The sequence below is a fragment of the Pangasianodon hypophthalmus genome, chromosome 22 (assembly GCF_027358585.1).
Source record: "Pangasianodon hypophthalmus isolate fPanHyp1 chromosome 22, fPanHyp1.pri, whole genome shotgun sequence".
NCBI classification, from domain to species: Eukaryota; Metazoa; Chordata; class Actinopteri; order Siluriformes; family Pangasiidae; genus Pangasianodon; species Pangasianodon hypophthalmus.
The window spans coordinates 18,086,636-18,107,245 of NC_069731.1; the positions used below are offsets into that span (position 1 = coordinate 18,086,636).

General features: G+C 38.3%; 1 protein-coding gene across 1 annotated transcript; it reads right to left on the reverse strand.

The window, feature by feature from the left end:
- Positions 1 to 1,813: 1,813 nt before the first annotated feature.
- Positions 1,814 to 20,323, reverse strand: tmprss7 (transmembrane serine protease 7). The gene is made up of 18 exons (XM_053228015.1): positions 19,290 to 20,323; positions 12,724 to 12,931; positions 12,499 to 12,629; positions 11,913 to 11,980; positions 10,402 to 10,595; positions 9,000 to 9,035; positions 8,678 to 8,906; positions 8,353 to 8,477; positions 8,116 to 8,228; positions 7,877 to 7,983; positions 7,646 to 7,782; positions 7,321 to 7,428; positions 5,710 to 5,817; positions 5,446 to 5,562; positions 4,367 to 4,565; positions 3,752 to 4,020; positions 2,576 to 2,712; positions 1,814 to 2,363 (listed from the first exon to the last, which is right to left on the reverse strand). The coding sequence occupies exons 1-18, from the start codon at positions 19,353 to 19,355 to the stop codon at positions 2,196 to 2,198; spliced, it is 2,520 nt and encodes an 839-aa protein (XP_053083990.1). The 5' UTR covers positions 19,356 to 20,323; the 3' UTR covers positions 1,814 to 2,195.
- Between the last annotated feature and the right edge of the window lie 287 nt (positions 20,324 to 20,610).

The following is a 20,610-nucleotide window of genomic DNA, read 5'->3' on the forward strand; positions in this document are numbered from 1 at the left end:
AAAACTTTATTATTACTACAACCCCTGGCAAAAATTATGGAATCACCACACTTAGAGGATGTTCACCCAGCTTTTTTACTTTATAGCAAACAAACAAATCACAGATATGACACAAAAAAGGTTTTGTTCAATAGCTTAACATTCTGGTTTGTGAAATATACATAAAAAAAATTCAAGGACATTTTTTTTTTATTAATGACATGTCTTTTTCCAAATCAAGTAGAGGAAAAAATTGTGGAATCACTCAATGTTGAGGAAAAATGATGGAATCATCAACAAAAAAAACACAATTAATACTTTGTTGCTCCTCCTCTGGCTTTTATTCTTTGAGGCATAGACCTCACTAATGAAAAACAATATTCCCCATCAATCTGGTTCCAACTTTCTCGAATAGCAGTTGACAGATCAGCTTTGCAGGGTGGAGCCTTAACATGGACCAGTTTTTTTACTTTCCACCATAAATTTTCAGTTGGATTGAGATCCGGACTGTTTGCTGGCCATGTCACTGAGTTGATATGCCTTTCCTGAAAAAAAGCTTTAAAACTGTTTGCTCTGTGGCAAGATGCATTGTCATCCTGAAAAATTATTTCATCATCACCAAACCTATTTTCTATGGATGGAATGAGAAAATGTCCAAGATTTCACTGTACAACTGTGCATTGACTGCTGAGGTAATGACTGCCATCTCCCCTGGTCCTTTACCTGACATGTAAAACCCCAATATCATAAATGAGTTGGGAAATTTGATTGGTTCAGGCAGTCATCTTTATATGTTTTGTTAGAATGGCACCAGACAAAAGTTCCAGCATCATCTCCTTGGCCAATGCAGATTCATGATTCATCACTGAATTTCACTTTCATCCAATCATCCACACTCCATGATTGCTTCTCCTTAGCCCACTGTAGCCTTGTTTTCTTCTGTTTTGGTGTTAGTGCTGGTTTTCTTTTGGCTTTTCTATATATAAATCTCATTTCATTCAGCCGGTTTCTTACAGTTCTGTCACAAACATTGTCCGCCCATTTGTTTTTCATTTGTTTTGTTGTGCATTTTCTATTTTCAAGGCATAGTGCTTTGAGTTTTCTATCCTGATGCTTTGACATCTTCCTTAGTCTGCCTGTATATCTACCTTTCATAACCTTCCCAATAAGTTTATACTTGCAACAAATTTTAGACACAGCTGACTGGGAGCAACCAACTTCTTTGGCCACACTCCATGTTGAAATTCCTTGTTGAAGGAGTTTTATAATCCTTTCCATTGTTTCAACTGACAACTCTCTCATTGGAGCCATGTTTCCTTTCAATTAGCCAAGTCCAACAGCCCACTAAAGTGTGTAAGCACTCCCTTTTAACTGCTGACTTATTAGCATTTTTAGACTTGTCCCAGTATTTGTTTTAGAAATGGAAATTAAAAATTGATTCCATAATTTTTTCCTCAACATTGAGTGATTCCATAATTTTTTCCTCTACTTGATTTGGAAAAAGACATGTCATTAATAAAAAAAATGTCCTTGAATTTTTTTTATGTATATTTCACAAACCAGAATGTTAAGCTATTGAACAAAACCTTTTTTGTGTCATATCTGTGATTTGTTTGTTTGCTATAAAGTAAAAAAGCTGAGTGAACATCCTCTAAGTGTGGTGATTCCATAATTTTTGCCAGGGGTTGTATATCAGAAAATATAAACACTAAAGACTATTTTAACAAATTGTAAAAACACACACGCAGGCCCTGTTTGAAGGTCTTTGAGGCAATGAGAGTAAAATTGTAATTGCTTCAATGCTTTCTGCTTGTTACTTTTTGGTTGTATTTGTGGTCTTCAGAACAAGCTTTGCATGAACTTAAGCATCATGTGCTCAGAAGTGATGTAGTTTGTGTCTCAAAAATGGATTTTTATTATAATTTCTGGAATAATCAAGCAGCCTACAGAAGAAGAGTATACTGACCCTCCAACTAAAAGACATCACCCCAAATTTTCAAATATAATTTATTTTTAGAATACACATGTATTTCCTATGTCTGTGTAAGTGTTACAGACTTTGAATCACACTAGACAATCACACATCTGCACACAATCTGCTCTAATCATCTAATGATGGCTGTGATTATTCTGAGGTCTGTTCATGGATACTGAGGTTCAAACTTTATATCACTGAATGGAGGTTATGATGCTTGGCTCTGAGTGTTGTAGGTTAATCATGAGTTGTAAATGTGGCTGTTGATCCAGTAGATGAACTTGGCCACCCTGGTGTACACTCCGGGAAAATTAGGTCTGGCGCAGCCCGACCCCCAGCTTACGATTCCTGTCAGAAACCAGCGTCCACCTTCCGAAGCCTGGCACGACAGAGGACCACCTGAGTCCCCCTGCAGTCAAAGAAGAACATAAAGACACTGGGTGAGACAGTCAAGGACATTATTAAATGTTGAAATTATTCAGATTCAAACTAGCATGATAAGTGCAGGAGTGTGAGAATGGACATTTTGTGAGTCTGACCTATAAAGACTTTAAAACTGATTTTCACACGTGGCTCAGCTGCAGAAATTTGAGATAAACTTCATGCTTTATTTGCACTCACGCGGCAGGCATCTCGCTCTCCACTGGGTACTCCAGCACACAGCATGCGGGGAGAGACAGGACCGTATGCCCTCTTACACTCACTCTGACTCAGGACGTTTACCTCAGCCTTCTGCAGCACCGTGGGTAGGACCTTATCTGAGAAAAACGACAAAGAGGGACACGACGATCATTTTCTGTTGAAAGACTACTAAATCGTTGCTGCAATTGCATTACCAATGGATTAAAGTCACACTAAATTTTAATTATTTAGGGTGAAATTATTTAAGTGAAACAAATTTTTACCATTTTTTACTCAGTGATAGCGGGACAGTGTATCACAACCATATATATTACTATTGTTAATTTTTTTTTCTGTCTCTGTATGCACAGGCATGTAGGAAACATCAGAAATGTTTAGAGGCGGGCTAGAGTCATTGGATTTTGATGGAAATTTATGGGGAAAAATATGAGAAGTTATTGCTGCTGACAAGGGATGCAAATTAAGGTAAAAATTGGTCAATTTGAATTTCATTTTTAATGAATTTTATAATGTGTGCAGAGATCTGTGCTGAAACAGTGTTATCGAAAAATCTGGTTTGGTGTTAAACATGTAAGAGGAAAATGCTATTGCTTCATAATATATGTGTGGCGGCCTGGGAAAACCCTTCATGTGGTGAAATTCTGACATTTTCTACTATATATAATTCTGAAATCTAAAGACATTTCTGACTTGGAATGTTTCTCTTTGGACTGTATCAATCAATCACAAGTAAATTTCTTTCTAAAAGTCGTTATAGGCAGACAGTCGTTATTGGGGGCTAGACAACACAAGTTTACCATAAGAAGAAGGTGAGTGTGTGTAGGTTGGGGGTGTTTATAATTTGACTATTCATAGAATCTGGAATACTTGACGAAGGTAAATTTATAATTTAATTGGAGTGAAAATTACAGTCTTATTGTATTTTCTGTGAGTTTACATGTCAAACTAGAATTGCTAGTTTTTGGTAGAAAGGAGCTGCACTGCATAGTTACACACTCAGTGTGTGGTGATGAATTCAGAACAAATCCTTGGGCATCCTTGAGAATTTCTAATATCAGTAGCTATGAATCTGTGCTTAGAAATATGTTAACTCAAATGGTTATTCAGTAGTACGTATGAGCAGAGTCTTCATCTTCATCCAGTTACATGTCTCACCCTGTTCGGAGCGGTAGCCCCAGCCCGTCACCCAGCAGCGGTGTCTCTCGGTGAGGGTCTGTGATGGGGCGGGCAGGCACACAGGCTGGATAAAGGGGGCCAGGCTGCTGGGCCACGCCTTTCTGAGCTGCAGCAGGGCGATGTCGTAGTCAAAGTTACGAGCATTGTAGTACTCATGCACCACAATGCGGCGGATTTCTGCCACGTGCTTAGCACTGCCCTGAGTCAACATGCCCAGGTGAGCCATCCACTGGCGAGAGTCTGACAGTCTGGTGAGGGCAAAGGTTAAAGGTTGTCGAGGTTTAGATAGAGTGATAGTTCTTTTTCTTATACATAGTTAATAAACTAGTGTTGGATAAGTTAGCTAGCTAAAGCACTGAATGCAGTCTAGCCTTCTTGTTTACATCAAATGCATTTTAACATCCTCATTAGCGGTTACATTTATCAAAGCACTAATATACAAACCTACTTAAAAAAAGTTACATGTACTACTAATCATCAGGACTAGTACATAATATATATGTTTACATATTAGATCAATGCACATCATGTCTTTTTGTGTCTGGGTTTCAGAATGACATAACATATTAGGAATGTGTGTTTACCTGATCTTACCTCTCTTTGCTGAAGCAGTGTGCAGCAGAGATGAGCCACTCGCTGGTGATAACGGAGGCGCCACAGTACAGATGGCCAGAGAAATGCAAACTGACCTGCCATGGCCACTCCCCTTCTACAGCGTTGACCCCACCCACCACTCGCTCCTGAGGAGCTGTGCTGTCCATCACACGTTTCACAGGCATGGACTGACCACAGGCTGCAACACAGAACATACACAGTTATGGTCACATGATTATCACACTTCTTATATAAAGAAAAAAAATGCCATATGCTCTAGAATATAGGTTTGGAAATGTGTTTACATGCAAAATGCCATCTTTTTATTCGAGGGTAATACCATCTATTGTAGATGACCTAGTATTAGTATGTGGCATGATTAAATACTGTTGGTACTAGCTGAATCATTCACCCAATATGCATTTCACTTTCCAAAGGCAACACTGAAATCCTTTAAAAAAAGTTAAAAACTCAGACGGAATATAAAAGTTGTTACTGTGAAATTAAAGCTGACATTCAGAGATTTTCTTCTTTGCTGTTTTAATGAAAATTTCTAGAGTACAAAAAAACCCCAGTGATTTTCTAATGAACTGTGCTGTATTTTTGCTTGCAGTTACTATCAAAAAGAGAGAAGCTGACAGATAGCTATGGTCCTGAAGAGCACCATCTTATTAAAACCATACAGGCCTTTGCTACGGAGCCGGAGCAGCGATCAAAGCTCAGCCTTTTAATATCATACCTCCACCAAAATCACCGCCAACACACACTGCAATTAACACAGAGGGTTCAGCGCACTGCAGGTGAACCCGTACAGAATGGAGCTAACACTAACAATGTCCTCATGGAAGCACAGCCGAGATGGGAGGTGAGTCAATTACAGTGCTTATAAATGAAGTCTGTGGGCGGCTTTCCAGCACAGAAGTTCAGAACGTTAATTAGTTGAACTAACTGAAATCTGAGTCGACCAAATCATCTTCCTAATTACAATTACTCAACTCAAAAGTTTAAATAAATAAACACTGTAATCAAAAGTAAAGGGCTTGGGTTAAATAAAGGCCACATGCTTTGTGAGAACTCACCACAGTCCTTCTCATCGCTGTGGTCGAGACAGTCATGAAATCCATCACACTTTGCATTTTTCTTTAGGATACATGCTCCATTGCTGCACTGATACCACATCCCAGAGCAGCCCGTCTCTGCAGAGCATCAACCTTTCTGTCAGACCAACATCTCACAAAAACACTCAGGATTAACTCTTTCAGGCATAAAATATTAACATCTCACATTCAGCCATCTTGAATTGAGAGTGGTTTTTAAGTGTGTGTACAGTGAGGACATTGTACCTTGAGTACAGTTGCTTTCATCTCGTCCATTGGGACAATCATTCTCTCCATCGCATACATAAAGAGGATGAAGAGAAGTCTGGCTGCCGCAGTTTTTAAAGGGTTTTGCTGCAAATTTAAAGAATTTTGGTGCCAATATATTCACTGTACAATTAATTCTTACAAATTAGCACTAAGAAATTCATCCTTAGTGGTCACTTACAATTGGAGGATAAGTCCTGTGATCCTAAGCTTTTAAGTGATATATACTATGTGGTGAAAAGTTTGTGGACCCCTGACCATCACACAGAATATGTGGTTCTTCCTCAAACTGTTGCCACAAAGTTGGAAGTACACAATTGTATAGAAAGTCTTTGTATGCTATAGCAATTTACAATTATACAATTTCCCTGCACTGGAACTAAGAGACCCAAACCTGTTCCAGCATGACAATGCTCCTGTGCACAAAGCAAGCTCCATGAAGACATGGTTTGTTGGAGTGGAAGAACTCGAGTGTCCTGCACAGAGCCCTGACCTCAACCCCACTGAACACCTTTAGGATGAACTGGAACACCGACTGAACCCCAGACCTCCTCACCAAATATCAGTGCCTGACCACACTAATGCTCTTGTGGCCGAATGAACACAAATCCCCACAGCCACGCTCCAAAATCTAGTGGAAAGCCTTCCCAGAAAAGTGGAGCTTATTATAACAGCAAAGGGGGAATAAATCTGGAATGGGATGTTCAACAAGCACATATGGGTGTGATGGTCAGGTGTGCACATACTTTTGGCTGTACAGTGTATATATTGTAATCAGGATATTTAGTTTGCTTATGAACTACTAAAGCATTACATCCTGCATAAAGGAACACTGCATTTTTCAGTTTAATCTCTAGCCAGTGCATCTGTAGTGTGTGTGCGATTACCACAGACAATAATTTCAACATGTTTCCTTGTACTGAGACAAGAACAGACTCCAAACATACCTATAATGTTCGGCTAAGGACAGCTGTTCAGTTTCGTCAATGAAGATTTAAAAATACATGAATATAACACAAAAATTCAATACTATAGCTCTTACATTCTAACACTAACTGTGTTGTGATGAGGTGGATATGAGAAAAAGGAATAGTAAAGCTGTTTTTATGAAGTTTTATACAACTTTCCAACACTGGAATAACAAAGTAAAAAGTAGTTCTTTACTTAGTTACGTACGCTTTACTGAATGATTTGTGATATAAAACTAATAAGACTACCAAAATTCTATATTTTACTTTACAGAATAAAGTAAAAAAAATTTTGTGTTATCAAAACGTTCTACATAATTGTGTTCTGCATAAACATTTTCATAAACAACATAAACATAATCAACAACTGCCCTTAGACTTCCACTGTAAGTGAGTTGAGAAGAAACAGGTTTTCTGTTCTTTTTCTTTCTTTTTTTTACAATTCAGGGAAACGTTTTTACAATGCAAGGAAATTCTTTGCTCATGGTAATCACACAAACACTACAGATGCAGTTTATAGAAATTAGGCTAAAAAATTCTCGAGTGGTCCTTAAATGTCTTAATGTAATTTTATCAGATAATTTTACTGGCTTGTGTAGTGACTGAGAGAAAGTTGACATACCACAGAAGACCTCATCGCTCTCATCCTGACAGTCATCCAGGCCATCACAGCGTCGTTCCTTTTCCACACACAACCCCGTGGCGCACAGGAAGTGACCCTCAGGACACGCTGGAGAAAAAAAAAAACAAGGAGCTCTACAGTGATGATAAGTCACGTCATTCATGGTCATTTTAACAATGTGGAAGCTTTTCATCAGCATTATATGGACTATAAAGGAAATTTACTGTATACATTAAATATAGTATATTCAACTTTTATATTTGGAATATTTTGACATCAAATTGTAATAACTTCCACTATCATCTGGGGGCAGCATTGCTCTCACGTTGGCTGATGTTGAAGCTGCTGTAGGTGGCACTGAAAGGCAGCTCGGAGCTGCGGGAGCTGCAGCGAAACACCACCTCTGCACTTCTCTCAGGAATACGGAAGACGGTTGCATGACTCACGTAGCGGCCGCAGTATCTGCAGGATCATGACGACGGAGCAAACCCCTGGTTATCAATCTGAGCTCATGTTTCGTCATCATTAAACTCTAACTAAATGTACCATCACTCACATGATCTCATTGACCTTCCACCATCCGTGTTCACATGGAGTCAGGTCTTTCGGTGACAGGATGTAGTTCTGAAACTTCAGAGCCACACCGAGAGAAGTGCTGGGGGTCTAAAATGAGTCAAACAACCTCAGTGTTATCTAATACTAACATCAAATGTCATATACTATTGTAAAGAAAGACGAACTGTATGTACAGTGCATAATTATTTCATCTAATAAATATTCAGTGTGGTGACGTACCTGAAGCCTCCAGGTGCAGGAGCACAGCGGGGGGAGAAGACTGGGGTAAAACGGGCTGGTCATTTCTCCTGCTTCACTGGGAGCTGCTGGAATCTCAATTACACTCAGGCACTCTACAGATATATATGAGATATAATCTCTAGATCTTTGCAGCTTATACAGCACAAAAGAACTACAGAGATTAGACTTATAAATTCACATCATCTGTCTTTCTCACACACAAACACAGGCACACACCCTCCTCAGGAACGGCCTGGAAGAATCCTCGGAAGCTCTTGTTGCCTTGCGTGAGTCTGAAGGACAGCAGCATGACGTTAGAGGTGGAGACGAGAGAGACTGGAACCCGCACTTCCTCACACAACCTACAGAAAAAAAAGACGTGCAATAAGACATACAATATACGATAAGGAGGACATTTTGTGTCCGTCTTATTGTATATCCAGGAGGTCAGCGATTTCATTTCTTTAATGATGTGATGACGGTGGAGATCACTATCAACTGCTATCAACTACTATTAATATAGTTACTATAATTACTATATTGGCCTGATTTAAACACTAACCTGTGCAAAGTTTTGGCTCTCATAGGCAGCAGTGCGTCGTACACAGTGAGAGCATCGTATGTGCAGTCACTGGGCTCGATGTCCAGGCTGTTCACCGTGAGCCGGATGATGGAGCCCGGAGCAGACGTGAGTTTGACGTGGCAGCTCAGACCCCCCCATGATGAGAAAACGTTCAGTGGGACTCTTACATCAGGGAGGCCTGCGTACAGCTTATCCACACACTCAGAGCCTGAGACAAAGAGGTATGAACTTTAACCCCAAACTCAGAGCTATGGGATGTGAAACACATACAGTCATGCCAATCAAACACCAAAAGCATTACCTGCAGCGATTGATGTGTAATCTGAGCGAAGAGCAACTAAGGAGAAAAAAACTGTAATAAATATACACTGGCAGTTTTTTAACAATATATATTTTGGATTTTTTTTTTTTTACACAAATGACAGGTTCATGTAAATGTTTTTTAAAAGAGATTATTTAATTAAGGAATAAGTATTTACTCAATTTAGTACAATAAGTGAAGTGAGAAGGAAAAGATAACCCTTTCAGATAAGATAATAAATGTTATCTGTTTGCTGAAACAATATAATAATTTTCCTTATTTAATTGTCATTCTCCAACTTTTCAAGACACTAATAATCCATCCATTAATCCATTCTCTGTACTGCTTATCCTAAACAGGGTCATGGGGTAACCTGGAGCCTATCCTGGGGGACTCGGGGCACAAGGTGGGGGACACCCTGGACGGGGTGCCAACCCAACGCAGGGCACAATCGCACACACACTCACACACCACGGACAATTTGGAAATGCCAATCAGCCTACAACGCATGTCTTTGGACTGGGGAGGAAACCCTGAAGCATGGGGAGAAAATGCAAACTCTGTGCACACAGAGCGGACGTGGGAATCAAGCCCCTAACCCCGGAGGTACGAGGCAACAGTGCCAACCACTAATCCACCGTGCCCCCATAACACTAATAATAATTCATGATAATATTTATAACATAAAAAGCTTGTACTAGTTCCTCAGCATCATGTAGACTTAGCATATGTCTCATTCTGGTTATGTTTCTCTAATAATAACGTGCAGATTTAGAGATGTTACATTAATGAGAACGTGAGAATGATAATCCAGTGTCTAGGATTACACCAAGGATCTTAACTGTTGCTATTGGTTATGCTACTGCAGTACCCAATATCATTTCTGTTGTACCTGGATATAGGAGAAAGAGGTTGTATTTAGCCAAGCTTTTATGTCTTTTACACTTGCGTAGCGGTGCTGCTCCATCTGGCTGAACTGATAAGTGTAATTGTATATTATCTATGTAGAAGTGATAAGGGAGAGTAACGAGAGAATAAATATAGAGCTTAAAAGCAAACATTGTGAGACACCATGCTCTTATTTTTTTCACCCTTAAAAAATGTATAACCTGTAAAGATCCTTCAGTCTTCCCTCATTTGAGAACCCATTTGGGAAGGTGCTACTTAAACATCTAATTATTGGTAATTATTTTCTTCTTAATACCTAGAACCTGTCAGGCATTTAACATTGTGCAAAGGTTCTTTAATAGTTCACCAGGTAATTAAGGGTCCTTAGCCTCCTAAAAGCCTGTCTATTAAAATATCTATTAGAAAGTAGAGACAGTCATTTATCATGTCAGTATATGTTAATTTAAAGTGTAATCTCTGAATCACAGCCTCAGCCAGGTATTGCTCATCTTACTGTTGATGAAGATGGAGTCAATGTCTACTGGCAGCCCCAACAGGAAGCCCACAGAGGATCTGTTCTTTAGGGATGTGAGCACCGAGTCTCTGAGGATTGCACTAACACACTCCTCACACACTGCTGGAGTCTTTAACCTTGGCACCACGAAGATCATCCAGAAATGCACCAGAACACCACCTTTATCATTGTTACTGATGAGGGCAAGACAAGAACACAGCATGTGCACAAGGTTGCCTTTCCAAACTCCCAGGTATGTTTTCAACACTTTCTTAAATTTTCTTGAAAATAAAAGGAATGCTTCAGTTGAATTTTTGGTTTACACAGTTTACCACTTACACCAAATGTAATCATTCAGCCAAGACATGTTTGGTATATGAACTTAGCCTTCTTAAGTTTTGCACTTTAGCTACAAGGCTAATGTAGCTGACAATGAAAACTACAAGGCTAATGTATGTAACAATGAAACATTCCAAAGCTAATGTACATAAAACAATAAAAACAACTATAAAAACTATAAGGTTAACATAGATAACACTGAAAACTACAAGACTAATGTAGCTAACAAGGAAAACAAAAGGCTAATGTAGTTAACAGTGAAAACTAAAGGCTATAATAATAAACACTAGAAGGATAATGTAGCTAAAAATTAATGCTACAAGGCTAATGTAACTAAAAAATAAATGTTACAAGGCTAATGTAGCTAAAAATAAATGCTACAAGGCTAATGTAGCTAAAAATAAATGCTACAAGGCTAATGTAGCTAAAAAAAAATGAATGTTACAAGGCTAATGTAGCTAAAAATGAATGTTACAAGGCTAATGTAGCTAAAAATGAATGTTACAAGGCTAATGTAGCTAAAAAATGAATGTTACACCAAATGTAATGTAAATGTAATCAAGGCTAATGTAGCTAAAAATGAATGTTACAAGGCTAATGTAGCTAAAAATGAATGCTACAAGGCTAATGCAGCTAAAATGAATGTTACAAGGCTAATGTAGCTAAAAATGAATGGTACAAGGCTAATGTAGCTAAAAATGAATGTTACAAGGCTAATGTAGCCAAAAATGAATGTTACAAGGCTAATGTAGCCAAAAATGAACGTTAAGAGGCTAATGTAGCTAAAAAATAAATGTTAAGAGGCTAATGTATTTAACAATAAATGCTACAAGGCTGGTGTAGTTAGCATTAAATGCTACAAGGCTAATGTAGTTAACAGTGAAAACTTAGAGGCTGATGTAGCCAATGATGAAAACTTCAAGGGTGAAGAACTGGATGCAGAGAAGATTTGGGGTAAGATAGATAGTATTACTTGTTAGCAACATTAGCACCTGCTGGACACCAACTGATTGACTGTAAAATATAATAACAAACAATAAGCAAAAAAATTAGCTCACTTTTATGACCATAACTACACCTGCAGTGGTAAATATCAAATGAAAACCCTAGGACTGTTTTAAAAAAAAAAAAAAAAAAAAAAAAAAATTTTAAGTGTGTGATGATGTCAGTACCTCAGGTCAGATATGATGGTGTGTTTGTAGAGCTTTGATACTGATGATGATCTGTAGACTTTGCTTACCTTTATTGGAAACAGGAGAATATACGTAATTTTAATATTCGCTATAATACATGTCTTTTTATACCACTGTTGAATTCTTGATTCTGATTGGTTAGAAGATGTTGATTCATTTTCTGTAACAGCAGCTCTGACAGTAGTTCTGGTTGTAATTAAAATAAACAGGTTTATATTAATGTGCTCTTTGTAATTCATCATTGTTTCTATAGTAACGGCTCATTCACAGGACGTGTCACATGAACAGATTAATAAACATGTATAATTGTTAATATAATGAGGAGACATTTAATTAACATTTATGGAAGGAGTCTCCAGTGTCAGCACTTTGTAAAAGTCTGTAGGTTTTCTTGGTAACAGAGAGAGAAAAAAAGAGAGTGATAAATGTATCTATAAATAGACAAATTGCTGTGGTTTAAGAGGATTTCAACACTTTGGGACGTGCTGGAATCAGAAAATAATCAACTTCGTGGCGGTAACAGTAACTCTGCTTGACCACAGCATGTAAGTCATTATTCGCTTACCACATGTTGTATTTGATTTGCCATGGATACAAATTCACTGGAGTCGGCATGCCGGTACTCTGGTATGAACTCCACATTGGCGACACGAAACATACCAGCGAAGTACACGCCACTGTTGCTTTCTCTCCGAACTATAAAATGGACAATATTTGACCAAACAATTAATGGATCACTTTCATTAGAAAATACTACACATATCCTGAATGGTTTGTATGTTACACTTACATGTAAAAACCCACAGAAGTGACCACATGATCACCACAATGACAAACACCACGACTGTAATAATCAGGACCAGATTCTGCAGGTTCACCAGTGGCCTCTTCTTCAGTTTCTTCACCTTCTTTGCTCTCCTTCTGCGTCTGCTGTATTTACTACGCAGTTTATTGAGCATGGCGTCCACCGTGGCCACCTCCACGGACACATCCGTCACCTGTAGCCAACATATTAATCACACACACAAAGCATGATGATAGGAAAGATGTGAACTTGCCTGCAGTAACCAGTCCATACAAAGAATAAATTCACAAAAAGATTTGAAGCACGTAACAGAAAATTGTAGATGTAGCACGTAGGATGCTAGTTTCTATTTTCTTTATTGAGTAAGGAGCTAAACCTCCTACACCCATGTAGGTGGAGCAATAAAGTAAAGGGGTGACTTTTACAGAAATTGCATTAATGTTAGCACCTGCTATGTCTTCACATGCAGCCTTAAAATTCCTGTCCTGTCCTAAACACCTGTTAGTGTGTAATGTTACTGGTAGATGTTAGTGGATAATGTTGGTGGTAGACATAAATGGGTAATGTTAGTGGTAGACGTTAGCGGGTAATGTTAGTGGTAGACATTATTGGTAGATGTTAATGGTAGACGTTAGTGAGTAATGTTAGTGGTAGACGTTAGTGGTAGACACTAGTGGGTAATGTTAGTGGTAGACGTTAGTGAGTAATGTTAGTGGTAGACATTATTGGTAGATGTTAATGGTAGACGTTAGTGGTAGACATTAGTGGGTAATGATAGTGGTAGACTTTAGTGGGTAATGTTAGTGGTAGACATTAACGTCTACCATTAACATCTACCAATAATGTCAACCACTAACATTACTCACTAACGTCTACCATTAACATCTACCAATAGTGAGTAATGATAGTGGTAGACGTTAGTGGGTAATGTTAGTGGTAGACATTATTGGTAGACGTTAGTGAGTAATGATAGTGGTAGACGTTAGTGGGTAATGATAGTGGTAGACGTTAGTGGTAGACATTATTGGTAGACGTTAACGGTAGACGTTAGTGAGTAATGATAGTGGTAGACGTTAGTGGTAGACATTAGTGGGTAATGATAGTGGTAGATGTTAGTGGGTAATGATAGTGGTAGATGTTAGTGAGTAATGATGGTGATAGACATTAGTGGGTAATGATAGTGGTAGATATTAGTGAGTAATGATAGTGGTAGATGTTAGTGGGTAATGATAGTTGTAGATGTTAGTGAGTAATGATAGTGGTAGATATTAGTGAGTAATGATAGTGGTAGACGTTAGTGGTGGACATTAGTGGGTAATGTTAGTGGTAGACGTTAGTGAGGAATGATAGTGGTAGACATTAGTGGGTAATGATAGTGGTAGATGTTAGCGAGTAATGATAGTGGTAGACGTTAATGGTAGACGTTAGCGAGTAATGATAGTGGTAGACGTTAGTGGTAGATGTTAGTGAGTAATGATGGTGATAGACGTTAGTGGTTAATGATGGTGGTAGACGTTAGTGGTAGATATTAGTGAGTAATGTTAGGGGTAAACGTTAGTGGTAGATATTAGTGAGTAATGATAGTGGTAGACGTTAGTGGGTAATGATAGTGGTAGATATTAGATGTTAGTGGTAGACATTAGTAGTAGATGTTAGTGGTAGACATTATTGGTAGATGTTAGTAATGATAGTGGTAGATGTTAGTGGTAGATGTTAGTGGGTAATGATAGTGGTAGATGTTAGTGGGTAATGATAGTTGTAGATGTTAGTGAGTAATGATAGTGGTAGACATTAGTGGGTAATGATAGTGGTAGACATTAGTGGGTAATGATAGTTGTAGATGTTAGCGAGTAATGATAGTGGTAGACGTTAATGGTAGACGTTAGCGAGTAATGATAGTGGTAGACGTTAGTGGTAGACATTAGTGGGTAATGTTAGTGGTAGACGTTAGTGGGTAATGATGGTGGTAGACGTTAGTGGTAGATGTTGGTGAGTAATGATAGTGGTAGACGTTAGTGGTAGACATTAGTGGGTAATGTTAGTGGTAGACATTATTGGTAGATGTTAATGGTAGACGTTAGTGAGTAATGATGGTGGTGGACGTTAGTGGTAGACATTAGTGGGTAATGTTAGTGGTAGACATTATTGGTAGATGTTAATGGTAGACGTTAGTGAGTAATGATGGTGGTGGACGTTAGTGGTAGACATTAGTGGGTAATGTTAGTGGTAGACGTTAGTGAGTAATGATAGTGGTAGATGTTAATGGTAGACGTTAGTGAGTAATGATAGTGGTAGACGTTAGTGGTAGACATTAGTGGGTAATGTTAGTGGGTAATGTTAGTGAGTAATGATGGTGATAGACGCTAGTGGGGAATGATGGTGGTAGACGTTAGTGGTAGATATTAGTGAGTAATGATAGTGGTAGATATTAGTGAGTAATGATAGTGGTAGATGTTAGTGGTAGATATTAGTGAGTAATGTTAGGGGTAGATGTTAGTGGTAGATATTAGTGAGTAATGTTAGGGGTAGATGTTAGTGGTAGATATTAGTGAGTAATGATAGTGGTAGATGTTAGTGGTAGATATTAGTGAGTAATGTTAGGGGTAGATGTTAGTGGTAGATATTAGTGAGTAATGTTAGGGGTAGATGTTAGTGGTAGATATTAGTGAGTAATGTTAGTGGTAGATATTAGTGAGTAATGATAGTGGTAGACGTTAGTGGTAGATGTTAGTGAGTAATGATGGTGATAGACGTTAGTGGTTAATGATGGTGATAGACGTTAGTGGTTAATGATGGTGGTAGACGTTAGTGGTAGATATTAGTGAGTAATGTTAGGGGTAAACGTTAGTGGTAGATATTAGTGAGTAATGATAGTGGTAGATATTAGATGTTAGTGGTAGACATTAGTAGTAGATGTTAGTGGTAGACGTTAGTGAGTAATGATAGTGGTAGATGTTAATGGTAGACGTTAGTGAGTAATGATAGTGGTAGATGTTAGTGGTAGACATTAGTGGGTAATGTTAGTGGTAGACGTTAGTGAGTAATGATAGTGGTAGTCGTTAGTGGTAGACATTAGTGGGTAATGATAGTGGTAGATGTTAGTGAGTAATGATGGTGATAGACGCTAGTGGGGAATGATGGTGGTAGACGTTAGTGGTAGATATTAGTGAGTAATGATAGTGGTAGATATTAGTGAGTAATGATAGTGGTAGATGTTAGTGGTAGATATTAGTGAGTAATGTTAGGGGTAGATGTTAGTGGTAGATATTAGTGAGTAATGTTAATGGTAGATATTAGTGAGTAATGATAGTGGTAGACGTTAGTGGTAGATGTTAGTGAGTAATGATGGTGATAGACGTTAGTGGTTAATGATGGTGGTAGACGTTAGTGGTAGATATTAGTGAGTAATGTTAGGGGTAAACGTTAGTGGTAGATATTAGTGAGTAATGTTAGGGGTAGATGTTAGTGGTAGATATTAGTGAGTAATGATAGTGGTAGACGTTAGTGGTAGATGTTAGTGAGTAATGTTAGGGGTAGATGTTAGTGGTAGATATTAGTGAGTAATGATAGTGGTAGACGTTAGTGGGTAATGATGGTGGTAGACGTTAGTGGTAGATGTTAGTGAGTAATGATAGTGGTAGACGTTAGTGGTAGACATTAGTGGGTAATGTTAGTGGTAGACATTATTGGTAGATGTTAATGGTAGACGTTAGTGAGTAATGATAGTGGTAGACATTAGTGGGTAATGATAGTGGTAGATGTTAGTGAGTAATGATGGTGATAGACGTTAGTGGGTAATGATGGTGATAGACGTTAGTGGGTAATGATGGTGGTAGACGTTAGTGGGTAATGATGGTGGTAGACGTTAGTGGTAGATATTAGTGAGTAATGTTAGGGGTAGATGTTAGTGGTAGATATTAAGTGAGTAATGATAGTGGTAGATGTTAGTGAGTAATGATGGTGATAGACGTTAGTGGTTAATGATGGTGGTAGACGTTAGTGGTAGATATTAGTGAGTAATGATAGTGGTAGATATTAGTGAGTAATGTTAGGGGTAGATGTTAGTGGTAGATATTAGTGAGTAATGTTAGTGGTAGATATTAGTGAGTAATGATAGTGGTAGACGTTAGTGGTAGATGTTAGTGAGTAATGATGGTGATAGACGTTAGTGGTTAATGATGGTGGTAGACGTTAGTGGTAGATATTAGTGAGTAATGATAGTGGTAGATATTAGTGAGTAATGTTAGGGGTAGATGTTAGTGGTAGATATTAGTGAGTAATGTTAGTGGTAGATATTAGTGAGTAATGATAGTGGTAGACGTTAGTGGTAGATGTTAGTGAGTAATGATGGTGATAGACGTTAGTGGTTAATGATGGTGGTAGACGTTAGTGGTAGATGTTAGTGAGTAATGATAGTGGTAGACGTTAGTGGTAGATGTTAGTGAGTAATGATGGTGATAGACGTTAGTGGTAGATATTAGTGAGTAATGTTAGGGGTAGATGTTAGTGGTAGATATTAGTGAGTAATGTTAGTGGTAGATATTAGTGAGTAATGATAGTGGTAGACGTTAGTGGTAGATGTTAGTGAGTAATGATGGTGATAGACGTTAGTGGTTAATGATGGTGGTAGACGTTAGTGGTAGATATTAGTGAGTAATGTTAGGGGTAAACGTTAGTGGTAGATATTAGTGAGTAATGATAGTGGTAGACGTTAGTGGGTAATGATAGTGGTAGATATTAGATGTTAGTGGTAGACATTAGTAGTAGATGTTATTGGTAGACATTATTGGTAGATGTTATGAGTAGACGTTAGGAGTAGACGTTAGTGGTAGATGTTAGTGAGTAATGTTAGGGGTAGACGTTAGTGGTAGATATTAGTGAGTAATGTTAGGGGTAGACGTTAGTGGTAGATGTTAGTGAGTAATGATAGTGGTAGACGTTAGTGGTAGATATTAGTGAGTAATGTTAGGGGTAGACGTTAGTGGTAGATGTTAGTGAGTAATGATAGTGGTAGACGTTAGTGGTAGACATTAGTGGTAGATGTTAGATGTTAGTGGTAGACATTAGTAGTAGATGTTATTGGTAGATGTTAGTGTTAGATGTTAGTGGTAGACCGTGTAACCCAGTTGGATCCCTTTCAGAGTGTGAGTGACTTGAACCGGTAATTCCAACCGCTGCTGTTGTGATATCTGACAAGTGATAAGAAAGAGCTGTGCCAATCCATGCTGTCAGTGTTAATCCAAAACTCTAACCTCTGATTTCACACACACAAATGCACACACACGCACACACACAAAAATACATCATAATACACCAGATCCTTTTGGCATTTACACCCCAACCATTTTCATTTTCACTGATAGATTTTGTAATCTGAATTAAACAGTATATACACAGTAAAGAGTTAAATCCAAGCAAATGTCAACCTTACTCTGAGAACACTTGATTTTTCTCAATACTGTACACAACAAAACTTTTTGTGTTCATTAAGGTCTTCTTTATATTATATATGTATAATATTTTCCGCAAAAAATATTATATTCTTTTTTATGTATTACTGGTATTTAGTATTTCAGCTTATTTTATATCTGTGACATGGTATTTTATGAAATAAATTAAACAAAAAACAAGTGAATAGCTATTAAAGACAAAAACAAGTAAAGATTAAATTAAATATAAACATGTGAACATACGAGCTAATAGACCTTCATATATTAATCATTACTTTTCTTGTTGTATTTGTGTGTTTGTGTTAAATTTGTTTTGAAGGCTATATATTTTGCTGTACAGATACAAACACTTATATTTATCTGTTTATTTATTACTTTGCTATGTAGGCTGTGTATCCTGCACACTTAATTTTATGGTAAAATGTAAATATTGTTAGAGTTTTTCATGTTAAAGCAGTGTCTTGTGTAATGTAGAAGAGAGGATAGGTCCCCAGGTTTCTGTTGGAAAACTTTCCGCTGTGGTTCTCTCTCTGCTGTGTGTATGAGTTAACCTGTTCAGCCTTATGGCGTTTCAGTGAACATTTATTATTCATGCCATGTCATCTCATCCCCTCGTTTTACTTACTTACAATGAGCTAAGTGAGGGCTGCTGCTGCTTAATAGCCTAATAACCTCTCATGAAGAACTGAAATGGGTGTTTGCTCAGTTTCACTGAACATGGCACACAACATGTGGGTGAAAATCATTCACTTACAGGTGCTGTAAAATCTCCTGAATGTTTTGGAGTTGAAAGAAATTGAGAAAATGAGTATCTTAAACCACAGAGTTGAACAGGCAGGGAGATAAAACTGTCTTCCATGATGAAGCTCAATATCAGCTGGCTTATGCAGTAGATTTTGGAACTTTGCTGTGTATCTTTCACCTGAAAACATGAATATAGTATAATTTTTTTAAGGTACATAATTGGTACCACTCCAGTGACAGCGAAGGGTACTTTTGGTACCTTTATTTCTGAGAGCGTAGACAGAAACATTTAAGCGTACAATAATAAAGAAAAGAAAAGAAAGGAAAAACCCCTGTCGCTTCATAAAAGTGACTCACACTGAGGCGGTCCTCTGGTGGCGCATCGTCCTCGCTCGCCTGGCTGCTCTCTCCGCGCGCCTCCATGCCTCCGGTACATTCCTCAAACCTTAAGCTTCTTCTAGCACATTAATAACAAGACGGCACTCATATCCACCATGTCCGCACGCTGTACCCCCGGCTGCACGTGTGGGAAGCAGCCGTGCGGCGCTCATGAGCATCCGGTGAGCACGTGTAATTTTATCCGCACCTGCTGAGCTCCTGTTTCTTTAACTGTTATCCGAGAGATCTGTTTAGAGCAGCGGAGTTCATTTTTGCAGCCAGAAAGGACCTCCTTTCAGAAAAAGATGTTATTGAACTCCTAGTGATCACAGAATAGGACAGATTTCATTTTATGAATGGAAGCCAGCTGAGGAGTAGACACTGGGTCGGGGCGAAAAATATAACAAAAATATGGGAGAAATCCTATTAGGTACCCATTAGGACACTTCATTATGTTTGTACTGGAAACATCTAGAGCACTGCATCACATATTCTGCCCCTATGTGTGAGAAAACATGATGAAGTGCCCTCTGTATCATGTATACTCCACTACACGGCACCCTAGAGGGCACTTCATGATGTTCTCATGCACATAGGGGCACCCTGTAGGGCACTGCATCAAATATTCTCCCCAAGGGTGTCCCTATGTGCAGGAAAACATGATGAAGTGCCCTCTGCATCACATAATCTCCACTACAAGGGCACCCTAGAGGGTCTTGAGCAGTGCATCACAAGCAAAAATAACTGCAGGAGAGGGTGCGATCGGTCAGAATTCCTTCAGGAGTGGAGTTTTAAAATAAACATTCCTCCATCACCTGTACTTTGAACCTTTTGCATTTGTTCCAGGGTTGGACATAAAATGTTAATGGTTTCTCCAGAGACAAACCTAAGAACCCTGTATTGTGCTAGAATTAATTTTTTTCTCTTAAGTATTTGATGCGGTTCTATGCTCCTTGGTTGTGATGAGTTTAAGTGATAGATTTTATTACTTGTGTGCTATTAGCTTCAGAGCTCCAGTGAACAACTAGCACAGCTAACATGGCCAGAGTGATCAAGTACATTTGCGATGACCTGAGATGTGTGTATACATCATTACAGAGAGAGAACTGTGTAAAATAAAGTGTACACGAATACAAAGTCACACAGCTGTACATTTTCAGAGGTGTACTTTTTATAAGTGTTTATTTACAGAACAAGAGGTTATTAGTGCAGTGTCTGACTTTTCTAAAGTTAGGACTAACGTTTAAAAAAGGTTCCAGCCTTACCTTTATAAAATTATACAACAAGCCTGATGAATACA